The 19,532-nt window shown below is 33.9% G+C and overlaps 1 protein-coding gene across 1 annotated transcript; it reads left to right on the plus strand.

Moving 5' to 3' along the window:
- Positions 1–6: 6 nt before the first annotated feature.
- On the plus strand, positions 7–19,214 carry LOC134281600 (uncharacterized). The gene is made up of 22 exons (XM_062764040.1): positions 7–61; positions 190–327; positions 1,123–1,291; positions 1,608–1,838; positions 2,172–2,219; positions 2,446–2,487; positions 2,574–2,636; positions 2,923–2,985; positions 3,944–4,009; positions 4,517–4,579; positions 4,929–5,099; positions 5,221–5,283; positions 8,921–9,046; positions 9,298–9,360; positions 10,613–10,675; positions 10,929–10,991; positions 11,317–11,379; positions 12,813–13,067; positions 13,636–13,711; positions 14,013–14,247; positions 14,842–14,976; positions 16,977–19,214. Exons 2-22 carry the CDS (start codon positions 235–237, stop codon positions 17,073–17,075), a joined length of 2,250 nt encoding a protein of 749 aa, XP_062620024.1. The 5' UTR covers positions 7–61; positions 190–234; the 3' UTR covers positions 17,076–19,214.
- Positions 19,215–19,532: the final 318 nt, after the last annotated feature.

Here is a 19,532-nt window from a genome sequence, read left to right on the forward strand (position 1 = left end):
ATCTCTAAAGAGAGTTTTACAAGAAAAACTGGAGGCTGTCCGGAAACTTTCAGACCTTGAGGTAATGTTTGCCCCTGAATGTAAAGCTTTATTATTATTTTAACAGAAAAATTCAATACTTCTTCAAGCTGCACTTGAACATCACTTTTGTCTCAGTGATAAGTCTATGATGAGGTTATTTATTTTCAGCGATCGTTACATAACACTGAGGATGAGTGCGCTCATCTGAAGGAAATGTGTGAGAAAGCTCAGGAGGAACTCCAGGCCCTGGCCGAGAAATATCAGGACCAACAAAAGGAAGTCATAGAGATACAGGAAAAATTACAGGTAATGTCTAAAAATGGAATCAGGACCAATAGAAAGAGGTCATAGAGATCCAGGAAAATTACAGATAAATCCTGAAAATAGAATCAGGACCATCAGAAAGAGGTCATAGAGATCCAGGAAAAATTACAGGTGAGTCCTAAAAATAGAATCAGATCTAACAGAAGTAGGTCATGGAAATACAGGAAAAATTACAGGTAAACCCTAGAAATAGAAATAAAAATGACAAGTTAGATGGAAATTCTTTTCATTATACAAATGCAGGTTAATGTCACAGGTGATGAAAATCAAGTCTTTTGAGGTACTCAAACCCAGGGCCTCTGTATTCTAACAGTTGACCCTGATATATTGACTGATTTTTACACACCTGTGAACCTAATGTCATAATTTTTTTTAGTTATAAGAAAGACAGAACTACAAGTATTAGGTTTTGATGACAATTTTTCTGAGTTATTTCCCTTAGCAGCATGTTAAAGATAAGTGAACTTTCCTATTTTAAGAATTTGACATTATATTATATGAGCCTTTAACAAATGATAGAATTTTCTACACCCTGGATCTATGATGACAAATTGATTTAAAACTGATTCAATAAGGAAGAAATCTAACAGTTTGATCTCCAGTTTGGCAGCCAATGGGAAATAACTTTAACTAAATCCACCTATAATCAAAAACCATCAAGTCATAATAACTGTTAAATAGATAATCTCTAGTACTGATGACTTTGTTTTGTTTACAGGAGGTGGAGAGTTAGTATAATTATAGTCTGTAGTACTGATGACTTTGTTGTTATTACAGGAGGCTGAGAGGCACCACCTAGAGGAGGTAGAGAGGCTTCGTCAGGAGAAGGAGGACCTCAGTGAGAAGTTGGAGGAGATGATCCGCCAGGAGACGATTCTCACCGCCAAGATGGAGTCTCTACAGGCCGACAATGACATCGCCATGGAACAGCTCGCCGCCATGAAAGGTAAATACTGTTACTATAACGATATCGCCATGGAGGAGCTCACCGCCATGAAAGGTAAATACTGTTACTGAGCAGCTCGCCCCATGAAAGGTAAATACCGTTACTGAGGCTAGCTACCATGAAATGTAATTACTAGTACTGGAGCTAGCCATCATTTGAGTAATGCATTACAAAGGGGGGTCAATTGGTACTCATACTCTGATTTGAAATTAGTGATACTATTTAGTCAGCTATATTGCCAGAGAAAGATTTATAGAAATATGTGCTTTGAATTGTTTAGAAGACTTTTGTTGAAGATATTTTTTCCTATTTTCAGAAAAACTGGAGGCAATCAAAGAACCAAAGGAGAATGTGATAGAGGAGAATGGGGAGGGGCTGACAAATGGGGACAGGACAACAGACGAGGTCATCGACACCGGCGACAGGAAGGTCATCGTCAGCGACGACATCAAGATCATCATGACGGACGACGAGAATGATAATAAACTAGAGGATATACACAAACCCGACAGCTTAAACAATGTACAGAACAATATAGACGATGTCGGTCAGTATTTAGTGTACATACTGTAAAGTCACGTAGATTTGATTATGTAAAATATTCAAAGATTAAAAATGGTTAGATTTTGTCACACATGAATGCACGTTGCTTTGAATAGAGTTAATTCTGAAAAATACTTTGATCATCTTTTCTCTAAATCTGTTTTGAAAAAAAAAATGAAATTCTGGATAGATTAAATGTTATGAAAGATTAATGGCAAGTAGTGTACAGTCAATCATGTTACATAGATTTTACAGTTTTAGGTGTTTATGATGCCATTTTTCGATGTTTAGAGACAACTGTTCTACACTGTTACATTGTATACACTGTTTGTTTCAGATTCCATGAAAATTAACTCAGAAAAAAGCAGTCCAGAGGACATTCAGGGTAAATCAATCGCTGTGGCCTGTCATCTTAATTTATTTATAACTAATTATAATACCTTTTAAACTGTGATCTCTTGTCACTTGTATTAGTAATTTTTTTCTTGGAGATGGAATATAAAGAAAAGCTTACATTTCTGGCACAAGTACATTTAAATGTACTTGTGCCATAAATGTACCTGTGCCAGATCGAGTCTCAATTTAACTCTTACTGTTATTGGTATTTGCAGGAAAACTGAAAGATGCTCAGAAACAGATAGAAAAGTATAAAGGTATCATGACAATTTATTTTAAAGTTTAATAATATTATAATAAAATACCGCAGGACATTTTCTGATGTTATATTTTGTGTTGACAGAGTTGATCAGGGAGTCCGATGTTAAGATGAAGGAGAGCTGTGACAAGTTAGAAGCTGTACGGAGTAAGTGATAAACATATAGTATATGTGTGATATTGACATAGTTGAGAAACGTCAGCTTTACCCATGAATTTACATCCCCACAAACGTTTATTTTGTTAACATATTGATTCATTGAACCATCAAATTTACAAGCAACCCACGAAATTACGACCCCACAAACAGGTCAAATTTTGCTTACCCACAAACATTGGCCCCCATGAATTCAAATGATTCAACAGTATCTGAATTTAAAGGAATCTTTAACTATTTTGTTTGAGTTGATTTATCGTATTTTCTGATTTTATAGAAGAACTTGAACGAGCGGAAACCGATGCCAAACAGTATATCACAAAGATAGCCTCCCTGGAAGGTAAATATGTGTGCCAGATTTCAGTGTTATATAGGCTTAATAAAGCTAGAACATTCTTAAATCATCATCAAGTTAAAGCAGCAAATTAATCTTAAGATTTAATAATGATAAACTTTATAGTGTTAAAGAAAATTTTCTCAGCTACAATTAGCAATGTTGTGGTTTTGCTTAAAAATTCTTGTTTTTATTTGCATCAGTTTTTTCCCCAAGCACATTGCATTGATGCATTTGTCAAGTTAAACAAGTTTATGTGATTTTCTTGGAATTTTTATTGAAATTTTTTTGCATGGGAAGTTGTTGACTTGTTTCTTCATTTTCTTCATAAATATAACAATACAGGGTATATCATGTCTTCGTGTAATCTTTTCAATATTTATTGCTCAAATTTCCAATAAACAATAGGACTTCTTGATTATGATGAGCATATTTCTATCTCAAACTATAGAACTTCTAAACTAGTAATTAATAGCTATCTTGTATATTGTCTCCACTAAAAAATTTCTAAAGAAGTTCTGGTGAAGGGGAGCACTCGATTTCACTAGTATGGATAGGAATTTTAAAGATATTTTCATTGAATATATGTAGATGAAGTAAATTTAAGTAAAGGTTTTTTTTTTTAAAAATCATGCACGGATACTAAGGCACATGTCCAAAAAAAATTACTTTGTTAAATAAATGTTGGCAATCTTAAAAAAAAATCATAGAAGTACAGGTACTTTGATGTGTAAAGATTTTAGAAGAATATTTCTTTCCTGGAAACCTTCAATGTGGTGGAAAATTGTCAAATCACTTTTCCTTAGCTGGTCACGTTTTTTAGTTAATTCCCCTAACTTTTATCAACCCCAAGCCAACCCCCCTTCAACCCCCCACCCCAACACACACCCCATCATTTGACTACAGCATGTACTGACGGCTTCTGCACATCTCATCTGACTCCATATCATCTTTGTTCATTCAGAAAAGCTCAAGCTGTCGGACTTACATTTGAACTTAATGATGGAAAATACCATGGCAGATCTGAAGCGTAAGTCTTCATTTCACCCAGGGGTGGATCTAGGGGCATGTGGCATTAGGTCACATGATCTAGGGGAGGTTATCTAGTGGACAGATATTCATTCCAAATGAGAATAGCTGGATGATTAGTCACCTGCATCTTTTAAACATTTGTGTCAAAACTTGTTTCCCAATTTATGAATTTATGAAGAATTTGATGATATTTAACTTAAGATTTAAAGTGCAATAATCACATAAAAATTCAATGATTTTTTGATTTCAATGAAGAACTATATGTTGCTAAGCTTCTTGTCGCAAGATAGGAGCCATTCCTTGAAATGGTTGATCCACCCCTTATTTCCTCAGCTGTCTTCATGTTTCCTCGTTTCTGTTTATTTACTGAACTGTTATACTGATTTCTGGCTGAAAATATTTCTCAATTTTGCATGCGTCATTTGTTTAAAAAGATTCATTCTGCTATGTCGGATGTGGTTTTATAATGTCTAAACTGTGAGTTTGATGTTTTGTATCTTTACAGAGCAGCTTAAAGTTTCCCAACACCAAACTGATAATAGCTCAGGGCTTATCACAGAATTACAGGGTAGGTCAAAACTTAGCCAACTTAAACACGTTGAAGGATGAACAAAATTGAAGCTGCTTCAAAGCCTGTTGACATCTTTTTGAGAATTAATTTCTGCTTTGCTGTGGAATCATTTTAATTTGTAAAACTTTTTTACTTTTTTGTGGGGATGAAATTTCATTGGTTACTCCTTTATACTGTAAATTGAATGAATAAAAGGGTAACAAAATAAATGAATGTGTATAATGAAAATTTATTTGACCCACAGATTCCAAAAACTCTACAATTGGTTCCCATTAAAGTACAATTACAGTGATTCCACAATATAATATGATTTATTACATATATACATGTAATTTCTGTTTTACAGAGAAGGTTCAAATTCTGGAAAGTGAGATCAGGAATGCTCGGTTACCACCAGAGAAGATGGAAGCCACGCTGGTGGCTACGTGTGCTTCCCGACCAACCACCACCACCACCGCCGTGTCACAGATGGATGAGTCTAACGATTCAGGCCTGGAGGACGATGACAATCTTAAAGGTCAGTAAAGCTCTGGCTCAGTTAGCTCCTGGGTATAATATATTCTTATGTATGCCAAGTTTGCTTGATATGATGTACCATTTTCATTCAAAATGCTAATTTGTATAATTGATTTTTATAGAACTTTTGAGGGAGGCCCGAGTATTACAAACCAAGGCAGAGACAGAGCTCAAGAAATGTCGGGGTGAGTGTACACTGTAATTTATGACTTCTTGTGTCAAATTCTGTAGACCACACATTTTTTGACACCTTATTTTGGCAAGGAAGTTATTCCTTCACAATGGAGTTTGTGGGAATGTAGGGATAAATAAAGTAATGTGTGTTTTTGTGTGTGTGTGGGGGGCGTAGTTTGTCCTTGGGTGGATAATGGAAGAGATGTAATTTGCATCAGGATCAATGTCAGATACTGCATTGACTTTAGATTTGCTCTTTTGTAAGGGGAGTCTCCGCTTTGCAGTGCCCTTATTTGGTATTTATTTCTGAGAGACAAATTTTTTTAAGCATTTTGGTTACTGCCTTATGTAAAACTTGTTCTGTGATACACAAGAATGAAATTAAACAATCAGGGGATCTAGCTTAATAATGCAAAGGTAAAGTTGTGTCAGAATAATGATTTACAGTACAGTAATCACATCGTAGTTAGCTAGTTTTGTGCATTTGAAAGTAAAACTTTACAGTTTAAATTGTTTGAATGACAAAAAATTGATGTCCAAAAAGTTGGCAATGGTTGAGGCAATATACAGACTGTTCAATTAATGTATGCTAAACAAAAGAAAAACATGAAAGAACTTGTGTCTGTGACCAGGGAAAAACGACCTTTTGGTAAAAACTTGGATTTGACTAAATCACACAATAAGATAATGTGTCCACAGTGTGTTGTAGAGATTTTTACTTTTAAGAAAAAATTAATGTTCATACTCCTCTAAGTGGAGATAACTATGAAATGGTGGAAACAGATTGGGGATTAATTAAAATGTTCTTCTCTAAAGACTGCTCAGCCTGATATGAGAAAAATAACAGAACTTTGTTGAAGCTTTATGTCTGAAACAATTAAAGAAGATGTTATGTGTAAGAATAATAAAAATAATCTTGAGATCTCAGGGCTAGAAATTTCCTGCTCGTGTGATGACATACTTAGGTTCCAAAGTTTGTAAACTTTGTCCAAGGTCCAGGTTGGAGAAAAAAGGAAACGAAAGATTTCACTAGAAATGCATACTTTCAAGACTTACACTTTACATTATGATATATTGTTCCAAATATGAATTTCCACATTATCACTCTTGAGAATACTGGAAATTCCTTATTTTCCATGCTTACTTATTATCGTGGAATGGCTCTTGAACATCAAATCGCGAGAATAATTATTTGCGAAAGGACAGTTGATCAAAAGAATTGACATGGATTTTAGCACCGTAAAAATAAAAGCGAGTAATTCTATTTCGTAAGTGATGCTTCTCGCGAAATTATGCGATAATTAATTCCTCGCTTATAATTAGGAATCTACAGTAAGTTTGTATTTGATAGATACATACTTACCCTTATGGAGCTGTAGTTTTAAAAAGAGTGAGTAAGGAAAAAGAGCATAGTTAATGCTCCAGAAAGAGAAAGACGTACAGGTGAACATTAATGGCCTTGGGCCTTTTGTCTTCCGTTAGAGAAAAATCAGAAACACATCAGTTAAACCTGCAGTTTTCACTTTCAAAAAAAGGGAAAGGTCAGGAAATGGAAATTTCACTTGTCAGTGAGAGCATTTGCACTTGATTAATTGTGCCATATAACTAAAAGAGTACATATAATTAAAAGAGTTAAGTTTTACTTGCTGTAAAAGAATAAAATCTAGATGCACTCTTAAGTCATTCAGGCAGAAAGTCATTGTTTTGACATAGATCATATAGAAGTGTGAAATGATGTGTGAACTTGGTAAGCAGATGTTGTAAGGTTGAGATGTGACACCACTCATGATCAGATAGGAGACAGATATTTATTTGTTTGCTAACAGGTTAAGACAAGTGAGATGTTGATTAGGTGACCTTGAGGGGATGAGGTCATGTCTGATAAACTTGGTATTCCACTGCAATCTGACATTCCTCTGGTTGTTTGGGATTTAATTGTACACTGATACCTGTACTATATAATTCACTACCTTGTATGAGGTTACTCATCTGTATTCTCAACAACAAATACAAAACTACCAGACAAACTTGTTCCGGGAATTTAGTATGTGTGTGTGATTTTTACGAACACATTTTGTATTATGTGGTAATTAAAGGTAAATAGCTGTCAGAATTTACCTGTACACACCTGAGCAGAAAGCTTTACTTCAGAGAATGAAATCCACGTGTGAAATGTTGACGTAAGGTTTGCTACTACTACGAGTGGTACTTATTCTGCAGTAATAAGATAATGGGGATATAAAGGGTCCGGGGGAGAGCGGTGTGTACCTGGGAATTTTACCTGTCTGTGTAGTGTTAGTAGTCACCTGTGGAGGGAGAACTGTGATTGACCAGTGTACGATGTATACAGACAGGTAGAATGAAAAGGAAATGGGATACACTTATAGCGGAGGGTGAGTTTATTTATCAAAATGCAAAAGTTTGCAGGTGGATGAAGGGGGGTTACTCTGTTGGGCTTTTACGTGAGGACAAGGTTTGATCCAACAAGGAGTTATAAAACAGACTGTGGAGTGGAAAGTATACTCTAATGTTGGAAGAGAAAAAATGTTTATTAGTTTTTGTTTTGGCAATTCATTAAAGAGAAACAAAATCCATGTTTTTTAATTCTGGGTTGCACCAAGCAAAGGTCAAAAGTTTCTGCCATTGTGCATAGCATCAGTAGACATTTAAAGGATACGCAACATACTTGATACTATGGAATAGTTTGTGGATGTACTTCAGTGTTGTAAGGCTATATACAGATGAGATAGCTTTGATGTACAGGTGTCAGATTTCCATAGATCTGTCAGTTCAGTCTTTCTGGGCCATTCAGATTTTGTACATTCTTCCCGCTTCTATAATTAGCTTTTGATTGTTATACTTAGTCCCACTACTGACTTCTAAACTGGCATTCAACTTCTTAAATTTCTTACATTTCTTTAAATATTTTTACAAATGTCTTTTCAATTTAGGGATTGTTTAAACAAATATTGACATTTATTATTTAGGCCAAGTTGGCAGTTTTTAAATGATTTCACAATTATCAGTGACCCATTTTTATGAGGTTGACCTTTCATCTGATAGAAATATTTTCTACCTGATTTTAAGTCGGGAGAGTAAAACCTGATTTCTCCTGATCAAGAGAAAATGTGCATTTAATCCTTATCAATGGAAGGCATCACAGACAATTTAAAGGTCCTAAGAATAGTATAACTGTATTTCATTACAGATGGGTGCTTGATTTAAATATGCACTAAAAGTCTGAAATCATTACCAACATATTGAATATCCAAGATTATTTAATTCAAAGATCAAAGTTTCTTTTTTTTTAAGAAAAACAGACTTTACTTGTTACAGTACAGTTTACTTATACATATTACAAAGTTATTGAGAGTGGTGATTAATCAATTAACGAACTACGAAAATGTATACGGTACTTTAAATTAATGCAGACTTGAAAATAAAGAAAAAAACAGTGAAGTATATACCACTGTACATAAACTTGGCTTATGAAATGAGTTGATGCAAAGAAATTAAAACTCTCTCATTGTTTCATTTCTCTTTTGATATGTTATATGAAATTTAAACTTTTTACTAAAAAGTGATCTACCAGGTGCATATTATTATTTTAAATCTCAAGTTACAGAAGAGTATGTATCTATTTTGTAGATGAATTGAATGTGAGTAAAACGGAGGTTCAAAGGAAAGATGAGGAGACGAGTAACTTAAAGGATCAGCTGTGTGACGCCCACAAACTGACCCAGGACCAGTCCAAGATGGTGGTCGACCTCCAGGGTAGGTGTGGTGAAGGGGGGGGGGGTCAATGGTGCACCCCTGATGTTAACTACAGAACTTGAGTATTTTGGTTCATGTGCCTGGCAAATAAAGAAATATTTAAGAACAATTCAGTAGATCATTGTAATATTATTATTCTTAAAAAATATATAAAAACTATTTTGTTATCTAAAAGAAAATTCAGTACTAATGCTGTTCAAGTCTATATGGTCTTTAGAAAAACATTTTCATTAAGTTCTGTAATTTTTTAGATCAACTCAAAAGAGCAGAAACTCAAACCAAAGAAGTCAAACAACAGATTCTGGAACTGAGAGGTAGGTGTCTATTTAAAGGTCACCACAGGTCAGAGGTCATAAGTCAGGTGCACAAATTTCTACTGTGTTACAGTGAAACCTGTCTAGTCTGACTAATGCTGGGAAAGACATTTTCTGTCAGATTGGATATGGAATCAGATTGCACAATGTAAATGTAGAAAACAACAATTACCATAAAATGGGAATGAAAACAAAGGTTGGTATTAATAGTGAAAGCAGATTACACAATTGTCTGGTAAGACAGGTTTCACTGTATAACTCCATCCTACCAAGAAGTTGCTTATTTAACCCACTCTTTGTTTTACTTTCATTAAAGCCTCCAGCTTAACATTGAATTCTACTTTTCATTTAATAGGCTTTTCCTCTTTCTTTTCTCTTTTACTGAGTATATACAGCTCCACCTATAATCATGATAATTTATAGAATGGGTAATTTCTTTTCTTGAATCATTTGCAGTTTTGGCCAGTAAAGATTACCGGTAAATCCTAAGTTTACATTTAGTTTTTACGAATTCCCCTATTGAAAATTTGAAGTTTTAATGATGTTATAAAAAATAAGACCATTCAGTGCCATTTCTTTCAATAAATGAAGAGCTAGTAATGTAACTCAGCAAAATTTGATTGATTATATCCTGCAACATATTGAGAAAAATAGCTTTCTTCTAGACAAATGGATGTATCTATCTCTTTTTAGACTAATGTTTGGAATGTTTTTCTGTTGATACTTTTACCAAATTGAATGCAAAACAGGATAATCAGGAATGAACCTTTTCTGTGTGTAAACCTTGGATGATTTTTTTCTGATCAATCTTATCTGTTGTCCACAAGCCCAAAAGATTGAAAGCAGACTTTACCTATCAGACTATGTAGCCATTTAATTTCAAGAAGTGCACAGAAAATCAAGGGCCCTTTAAGATATTGATATGGGCCATAACAACATGTAAAGTTGGTTTTATCCATATGGCCTATTCAGTTATAAATGTTATTTGCATCCCTTCATTACATCAGATTCGAGATACAGTAACTCACCAAACCAGAGACTCAGTCTAATTGTACTCTGTTCATGATCTGAGATGACAAGCTTAATCCCCTCCCCATTCCCCAGTGAAGGACATGCAAAATTGATGTTGACATATATTTCTGCCCCTGTTTGGTAACACTGTAAAGAAATGTCAGGTATGAGCGTGTGGTCAGTCCAGCATGTAAAGCTTTTGACTGTGTTCCCTGCATGTTTATACTCATTTCATTAACAGACCAATTAATGGAGGAACAGAAAATAGCTAAAAATAGCCAAGAAGAAATGATAGCTGTCACATGTGAGTTATACATGCTCAAACAAATGTTTTATTGTCACTCAATATTACACATTTATTACTTCTATACGTATTTAAATCATTATCATTTTATTTTAGTGAAATGTATACAATGTCTACCCTCAAGATGAACATTTTCTTGCTAGTCTTTCAACTCTACCCAGAATCCTCTTCTGTTTTTTACTACATATGCAAAGGGATAATCTGAAGGAAATCAAATTTTGATCATTCTTAACTGTACGCATTTTAACTTCAGGTGAACTGGACCAAGAAAAACTAAGAAACAAAGAAACCAAAAAGGAACTAGACGAAACAAAATGTAAGGTTTCAATCTTTAATTTGATTTTTAAAAAAAAGAAAATAAGTAAAAATATTAAATTTTACTCGTTCAAGCTCAATATTGTGGCTTTACTGACCAGGATAATTAAATAAATTAGTTTTGAACTTTGCATCAACAGTTATCACAATGAAAACTGAAATTCAAAGCAATTTTCTGTAATTTCTTTGAGAACTCTTTTGCAATTGTTGTAAATCATTAATGAAACAAATTTGATCCTCACTATCCACATTATTTCTGCAGTTATTTTGTGTAAATTTGTTGGCATAAACTGTTAAATGTAAAATGTATTGTGTTTATTTTTTAGCTAAACATTTAGAGAGTCAACAAGCGGCCAAACAAAGTCATAATGAGGCAGAACAACTAAAGAGTAAGTCTTTAGAGTTTTATCTCTTGCTGCTTTCTCTGTCTGCTTTGAACAAACAAGCTTTTAAATTCAGTCTTTAAACCATGCTCTAAAATCTTCAGCATTGTTTATAAATAAAATGAGGACTTCAAATTTAGGGTTAAGTTTTTCTCAGATGTGCTAAGAGTTCAAAGAGAAACCAACACGGAAATGTGTAGTTTAAAGAGAAAGTAGGTTATTTGTAACAGAAACCACAAATGTGTAAAAATGTACATGGACATAATCAATTAAGCTAGTAAGCAGAAAAATTAACTCAAATTTTCGTGTCTAGCAATGTTACGGAACCTCGCACCCAAAGACTATAACAAATGTAAGTGTAATGCCCCCGGGCTTGGTGTACATGGAGTTATCCCCCTTGTATTATATTTTTTGTATTTTCATATTATTTTTATTTGCTTTGTAACCAAAAACAAACTGCTTTTTATGAAATTCTAAAAATTAATTGTACAATTCTTTAATTACAAACACTTTGAACATTTATTAAACAATATGTTAATATTTTGTATACATATCTGTTATTAAGTATATTTGAGTATATAATTATATGACTTCTACATATGAATACTGTATTCAGATCATAAATGTATTTGTTTAGTCCTTCATAAAAAAGCGTAGGTAATTCAAAATAAACAATGATAAATTTGGGAAAGTAATTGAAGGTAGCTATAAACAATTTAATTAAATCACTTATTACATAATATTATATTAATAGAAATGTTGAAGATAAGTCATAGTCCTTTTCATCTGTGTTAAATTGTCAATGAGATCAATTATTATTTTTCTCTGTAAGATTATTAAATGAGTCGGCATTATGATCCATATGTATATAATATTAATTCTTTTTTTTTCTCTTAAATATCAGCATGATTTTTTTTTAACCTTATTGTCTCTTTAATTCTTTTAAAATAATGGTCAAATCTTTGCTATTTTATTATTTGCTTAATTGCATCTATAAAACTTTGTTTTGGATGAAGTGGGTAAATGTTTAGATTTTACACAGCTTAGTGAATGGTAATTTGTTAACAATATAAAAGTTATCACATCAAAATCTGTCATAATCATGTCATGGTATCTCTTTTTCTGTTCTGCTCTATAGGCATGTGATATGACTCACATTCATTTACACTTCAGATCTTGTAGCCCTTTTCTGTTGATGCATTAGATTTTATTTTATTCGGTTGCAGCATGGATATTTTTTTTGTTTTTTTTTCTCTTTCCTCTGTTTTTCATCTTTGACTCTGTGCATGGAGCTCTCTATCCATCTCTCTGTGGTTGTGTTACCATGGTATCTCAGCCCTCTGCATGGCTTACAAGGCGCTCTGTCTGCTTTGGATGTTTTTTTTTTCTGTGCGCCCCCTGGTGACAAGATTTGTAACTCTATATGTGTCGCCCTGCAGACAAAGTTCGGCAGCTGCAAGAGCGACTGGACTCCGAGAGACGAACCTCCTCTCACTATGGTACGAGGAGCCTTCATCTAGACACACACAGTCGTGACTCTCATGGCCGTGACTCCCATGGTCGCGACTCGCACTCTCGCGAGCTTTCTCACGGAAGCTCTTCTCTCAGGGATTCTCATCACGGCTCTCATAGGGAACTCCACAAAACTAACAGCGGGGGGCATACACCCTCCAGCCCCTCTGGGAAACAACGAGGTAATATAAGCGGTAAATGTCTTCTTCCTTCACTTCTGATGTTGCCATGGGGATAAAAAAACAATCATGATGGATGATGGCCTGAATTTCCTCAGATATTTTTTTAACTTTTTGGTGAACTGTGGTGATTTATTTCTGTCACATTTCCCCCCTTCATTACATCATATAAATCATTTTTATCACTTAGTGTAGGAATAAGTATTCACTTGTACAGGTAGTTGTGTAAATGGATTTGGTTGCTAGAGTTTTATGGATGTTTTTACATGTGCATGCTTTAGGAATTTCAATCCATGTTGCTGAGTTTTTCAACATGCAGTTTCACAAAGAAATCGTGTTAAGACAATAGACAAGTAGATTTTCATGTTAGCTCCCACAAGTATTAGTAAAACTGCATTGATCGTGTTAGAATGCTAGACTGTTTTGAGGATTTGTCAGTTTGATTTGGTTTGTTAAAATTGTTTGGAGTTGTTTGTTCCTGTTTTATTTTGTACTGGTTGCACTTCTAATCTCTTGTCTCAGTTAATGCTTGAGATAATCACATATAATCACCGTCCCTGTGTTGTTGTAGGTGAGTTTACTGCACTCAAAGAGGAATGCTCAAGTCTTCGAAAGAGAATCCAAGCCATTGAGGCCGAGATGAAAATGTGAGTATTACCATGCCATTAAGATATGATGTCCGAAATGTCAGAAAATTTTGAAACTAAAGAATCTTTAGCATGAACATGTTATTAACTTTTGAACTTACTTATCTGCTTATTGCTAATTTTTGATCTTCACAGTTGAGTTAATTTTAAACCTAGAGGATCAAAAGTTGAGATTACTTAAACACTGATTTCAAAATTACAGTATATGTTTTTATTCCTAATAAACCTGTAAATGCACTGCATTTTCAATGTTAAGATACTGGTTACAACTTTGAAACATGCTTGTATTGTGACATTTCAGGTCACGTAAAGAGAACTTACAGCTGTCTGCAGAATACAACAAACTACAGGAGTCCTACCGACAGCTAGAGGTCACCAAGGAGCAGCTAGAGAGTCAGGCGTCAGCCTGGCAGTCCAACCTCACTGACTCCCAGAAAGAGACCGAGCAGACACGACAACAGGTGGGCGACGACACACAGCCAATCAGAGGTTTGGTAACAGCAGGGTCAAATGTCACAGGGTCACCGGGTCGACAGGTATTCCCAGGCTTGGTTATGTCGCATGGCTGGCTGGTTGGTGTGCGGTTTTCTGTTGTTAAAAAAATGCCCCCATTTGGTTTGGATTTCTTTTTTTCATTTATTCTTTTTCTAATATAGTAGTTTAAGCATTGCTGTAACAATTATGTCTACAATTAATAGAGTAGGACCTCTGCACTCACACATTGAGTAAAGAAATTGCCTAAAAAAAATTTTTTAATGTCATTTTTCATTTTGCTTAGTTCATTATTAAATATCTTATTTAGTTTCTGAATTAGATTGATTAAAGCTTTATGTTTTGACTCTTATGACAGTGGGCCTGTTATTGGGTAGATCTTTGGTTTACAGTAGAACACATCAGGCTTGGTTTGACCCTGCATGTTATCAACTTTGTCAAGATTTTATTTTTAAATTATTTTTTTTTTCACAGCTTATTTACAGCATGTGAAAATCACATTCTTAGTAGCAGAATTTTTTAATCAGATTAATAATGACAATGATTTAAATGTAAACAATAGACAATGCAAAATTTCTGTATGTTGAAACCAAAGTAAATCATTAACCTTTGACCTTTGACCCTGTTTGTTGTTATAGTTACAAGAGGCCACAGCTGAGGTGGCCAGCCTGAGGTCAAAGTGTCAGGAGTACAAGGACAGGGTCAGTGAGCTGGAGGTCGAGATGAGCCTTGTCCACGAGCAGTACAAACATTTGTCTGACCGGACCAAAGTGGTGAGTGTCAGGGGCCGGCTCAAAGGTCTCAAAACACACACTGTTACAGGGGGCATCTCACAAGAGTCTAGGAACATTAAGTATGGCTGTTGTATGAGAAATTATAAATCACACAGAGCATTAAGAAATTTACCTTAAAGTACATTGATAGGGGTGATTAAAAACATACAGCTTGATACATATTCAGTTTTATTGTCAATCTCAAAAGACAGCTACAAATAATTCTGTTCACATAATCTGAAAATCTTTAAAAAAAATTAAACCATTAATTAATGATCCGCATTAAATATACATAATACATTTTACTATTAAAAAATGTTTATACTTCTGTGCACCCACTGGCTTCATTCACTGTTAGTATTCAGTTTTAAAGTTCATCCTCAAGCATTGAACATTGACATACATGCATTTGAAAAGAAACAAAGAAAATAAACTTCTGTCCTGTTTTTTTTATTGTTTGGATGTGAAGCATTGTGGGGATTCTAACACAATCATGGCCTCATTCACAGTGCATATGCTTTCTGTTATTTTTTTTCAATTTCAAAAGCTTCAATAAAATTAAAAATACCTGGACAAACCTATGTTGTTATGTCATTGCAGTGGACATGTGTTTAAGTCGTGGGATGGAGAAATAAGTAGGTTATTTTAAATCAAAAGAGTGATGCCAGTGCATAAAGTTCACTAAGTGCATTAAGTTCATACTCGGTAAAACAAGGACATACTCGGCTTGTAATAGAATTGCTTGTTACCTGAACTTCCTATTTCAGATTACAGAAACGTGCAAGCTTGACTATTCTTCTTAAGTTTGTTGGTCTTGGTATGTCCAAATTAAAACTTTTAATTGTATGAGATGTAAGAAATTATGATCTATCTCCCTCTCTCTGCGTATGAGGGGGGATCCAGGAATGTGAATGTTCAATATCTCTGACAGTGAATGCATCTGGTAACAATCTCTGCATTTTAACTGTTTATCCTGATTATTTATATTTTTTACATATAATCAAAGTATTGAATAGTCTGGCTTAGCCCTGACATAATGAAATCTTTACCCCCCTATTGTCATCAGATGATCAGATCAACTTTCACTAGGTACATTATTAATCAGGCAACATTAATCCACCTACAGGATGATGTATTTACTTATTATCCACATTATTTCTTTAACCCATGTAAAATATCTTAACATTGTAATATATAAATAAATGACATTTACTCAAACTAACAAATAGTATCATCAGACATAGCAGTGTAAAAATATTTAATAGAGAAAAAAAGATTATTAAAACTCATAACCTTAACATTCATTTCATTTTGTAATATGATGTAAGAAAATATTTAAAACATATTAAAAGTGCATTTATTACTTACAGATTATGGTACCACTGATATGGATACTTGTTAAATGGAGCAAATACAGTTTATTTAAAAAAAAACCCACATTTTTTCTCATAATAAATAACAATCAAGCTGCAAAGCTGACTTTGTAAGAAAACTGTCGTAATCTAGCTAAAATGTTTTTTTTTCCTTAAAATTTACAGTAATTTGAGATTGAATTAAAATTCAAGAAATCCCAGTACATTAAAATTTAATACAACCCACTTGTCTAGATCAAATAGAATAAAGAAAACCATCTGCTTTTTATTGCAACATCTAACTTTTTTTGAGAATTTTATCATGTTTGTGAAGTAATCCCTCAGATTTAGAGTTATCTCTCTTTGATTAATCAAGTTTTAGAGTTATCTCCCTTTGATTAATTAAGTGTGAGAGTTATCTCTCTTTGATTAATTAAGTGTGAGAGTTATCTCTCTTTGATTAATTAAGTGTGAGAGTTATCTCTCTTTGATTAATTAAGTGTGAGAGTTATCTTTCTTTGATTTATCAAGTTTGAGAGTTATCTCTCTTTAAGAGAGGGAGGCAATTCTCCTTGATTCATTATATTACTCTAAGATACTGCATAATGTTTGACCTATCACTTATGACCTATTGACCTTGTGTTTCAGTTGTCCTTTGCCTCCAGTATACCCTTGTTGATGTTACTGTTTGCCATTCTGATGGCCCTGTATCCCACCCTGGCTCAGATCACCGCGACAACCGTCTGACATCATCATCAACAGGGGAGATCACTGCTGATTCACCCTCATCTTCATCCTCTGGGTGTTTGAATATATGCTGTCTGTGATGTTTAAACTGAAAATGATACAGATATATGTTTGTGCGAATGTGATGTATATATGTGTATGAAAGTTTTTGTTTGTTTGGTTTGTTAAAAAAGTTTAATGAGTTTATTGCATTTATTATATTTCATGTATATACGTTACTGTAAAGATTCTGTTTAAGTGGGAACTCAGTTGTGTTATATAGAAGGAAATTTGTAAATATTTTTTTCATATGGAATTTGTCTATGTTTCCAAACCCAACAAGGTAGCTTGAATCCTTTATTTTTCTGTGATAAAGTTAGTGCTAACAAGAACCACAGTGATGCTGTCAAAACCACAGGGCAATAAACATTGTAAACAAGTGTCAATATAGTCAAACTTCAGGATTCCTTAATCTTCATAATCCCAGGTATTGCAGAACTGATATAAGTTTTAATGTGCCAGACCTTTTCGCATTGTTCACTTTATTCTGGTAATAGAATTCCTAATCTGACGGTATTTGTTTAGGAAACCAAGAATGTTAAATAGAGAAATTTTTACAAGAAGTGATGTATTTCACTTTCTCTCTGTTTACATGTACTAATATTTCATAGGGAGTGAAATATATATCAGTGTATATATTTCACAAGTAGAGCTGCATTTTAACTCTTATGATAGCTATTGAAGAGTTTCAATATGAAGAACTTATTTATTTTAAGGTAGATTTTGTCTCAGCAGGGCTCTCCCTATAAAGAGGCTAGAATGTAAATATTTAGAACCAAGAGTGTGAATTAGTGTGCTTGATTATGCCCCCTTTCAAAACCAAATTACAGAATGATGGAAATTAAAAGCTAATATAAAATAACATCCATTTGTGTAACACTTTGTCAAATTTGCTCAAGTTTTTAAAGAAAGCTGGAATTATTTTCTTCTTGCATTTATTGTTCTCAAAAATATTTTTCTTTCTTTTCTATTCTTTTCTTTTTTTTTTTTTACAAACACAAAACTCTACTAATGAATGTTTACCAGTAGCCCAATATAGCTGACAGGTTAACTATTTCGCAAACGGCTAAATATTTAATGTGCAGATTCTTTTCAGTATTTTTCCTTCAGATTTTAAAATGTTTTTCACCACACCTGTCTAAGCTTGATAGGGCACCTTATACTTGCGTCTTCCTGTGTCCAGACAGACCAAACGCCCTTAATGTCCTTGTCTGCTTTTCTTTTGTACCCCTAAGTCACCTTCCCAGAGAAGGCGCCCTAGAAGGGGAATTTTTTCGTACTTTTATGTCTCTGGTGATTTCTGTTTGATCTGCTTTTCATATGATGTTTCGTTTTCATGAAAAAAAAGCTTTCACGTCATCCAAACCTAGAATCACCAAGATCTGAGCTACATGCAGCTGTCTTTTGTTTTGATTTCCCCACCCTCGCCCCATTGCTGTGTGTGTGATGAGAGTGTGAATATGTACATAGGTATATAATAATATAAGATAATATATATATATACTAAGACCATTGTACATAGGTAGCAAAACCAGAAATGTCACATGACCTAAAATGTCAACCAATAAGCAGATTTGTCTCATTGTACAAGAACCAATCAACATAGTTGTCTCATTGTACAGTATTTAAAAGAAGTCCACCAATCAGTAGGGTTTTATTGTTGTTGAAGGGATTACATCCAATCAAAAGAACTGCATTCTTTCACAATAAATAATGGTTTCTTTGTCCAACATTTGTCATTCTTCTTATTCAGCCTAACACTAGTACCATTAACAAGAATTATATTAGACTATACTAAGCCTCTTCTATACTTGGCAGAAAGTTCTAGTTATTGCATTAACATATTTTGAATATTTTTTAGGAGACAGGGTATGGTTAGTTTGTCTAATTTTGTTAATTGGGATGATTATTTTCTGATTCGTCAGAACATGTGCAACCCTCATTTCTGTATTTATATGTTAACTTGAGACAGGGACTCTGCTATTGTATGAATTCTAGGAATGTGACAGAAATCTGGAGAAATTTGTATAAACACCATTTAATAATTTGATTTGTTTTTTATTACTTCAAATGTTGACAATAAAGCTATGCAGATATGCAGTTTCGTTATATTTTCTCAAAAATCAATGGATTGGATTACTCTGTCATAATTGAATGAAAATGCCCCATGTGATGGTAGGCTTTGGAATTATTAACACTTGTAATGAGATGCTAAAAGCTAGGAACTGTCCAGTGGAAGGAGTGCCCACCCAAAGAGGGGCTAAATGATCCCAATATCTGGAGAATTCAGTGTGAAGACTGCATGAGGAGACGAATTTTGTCTTCAGAACTGTCTTTTACAAAATGTAGCATATCAGAAACAGCAAAGATGTTAACTCATACATCAGTGAATCTATTAATGACGCTCTGGTCGATGTC

This window comes from Saccostrea cucullata, unplaced genomic scaffold (genome assembly GCF_032062105.1).
Source record: "Saccostrea cucullata isolate Sc308-1 unplaced genomic scaffold, CSIRO_AGI_Scuc_v1 ctg5400, whole genome shotgun sequence".
Classification (NCBI taxonomy): domain Eukaryota; kingdom Metazoa; phylum Mollusca; class Bivalvia; order Ostreida; family Ostreidae; genus Saccostrea; species Saccostrea cuccullata.

What these genes read in the sequence shown, in the direction of transcription:
- LOC134281600 (XM_062764040.1), top strand. Translation starts at nt 235, where the DNA reads ATGTGTGAGAAAGCTCAGGAGGAACTCCAGGCCCTGGCCGAGAAATAT. An exon ending in GAACAATATAGACGATGTCG is followed by an intron (nt 1,839 to 2,171) that starts GTCAGTATTTAG and finishes TGTTTGTTTCAG; the next exon opens with ATTCCATGAAAATTAACTCA. An exon ending in AGAAATGATAGCTGTCACAT is followed by an intron (nt 10,676 to 10,928) that starts GTGAGTTATACA and finishes TTTTAACTTCAG; the next exon opens with GTGAACTGGACCAAGAAAAA.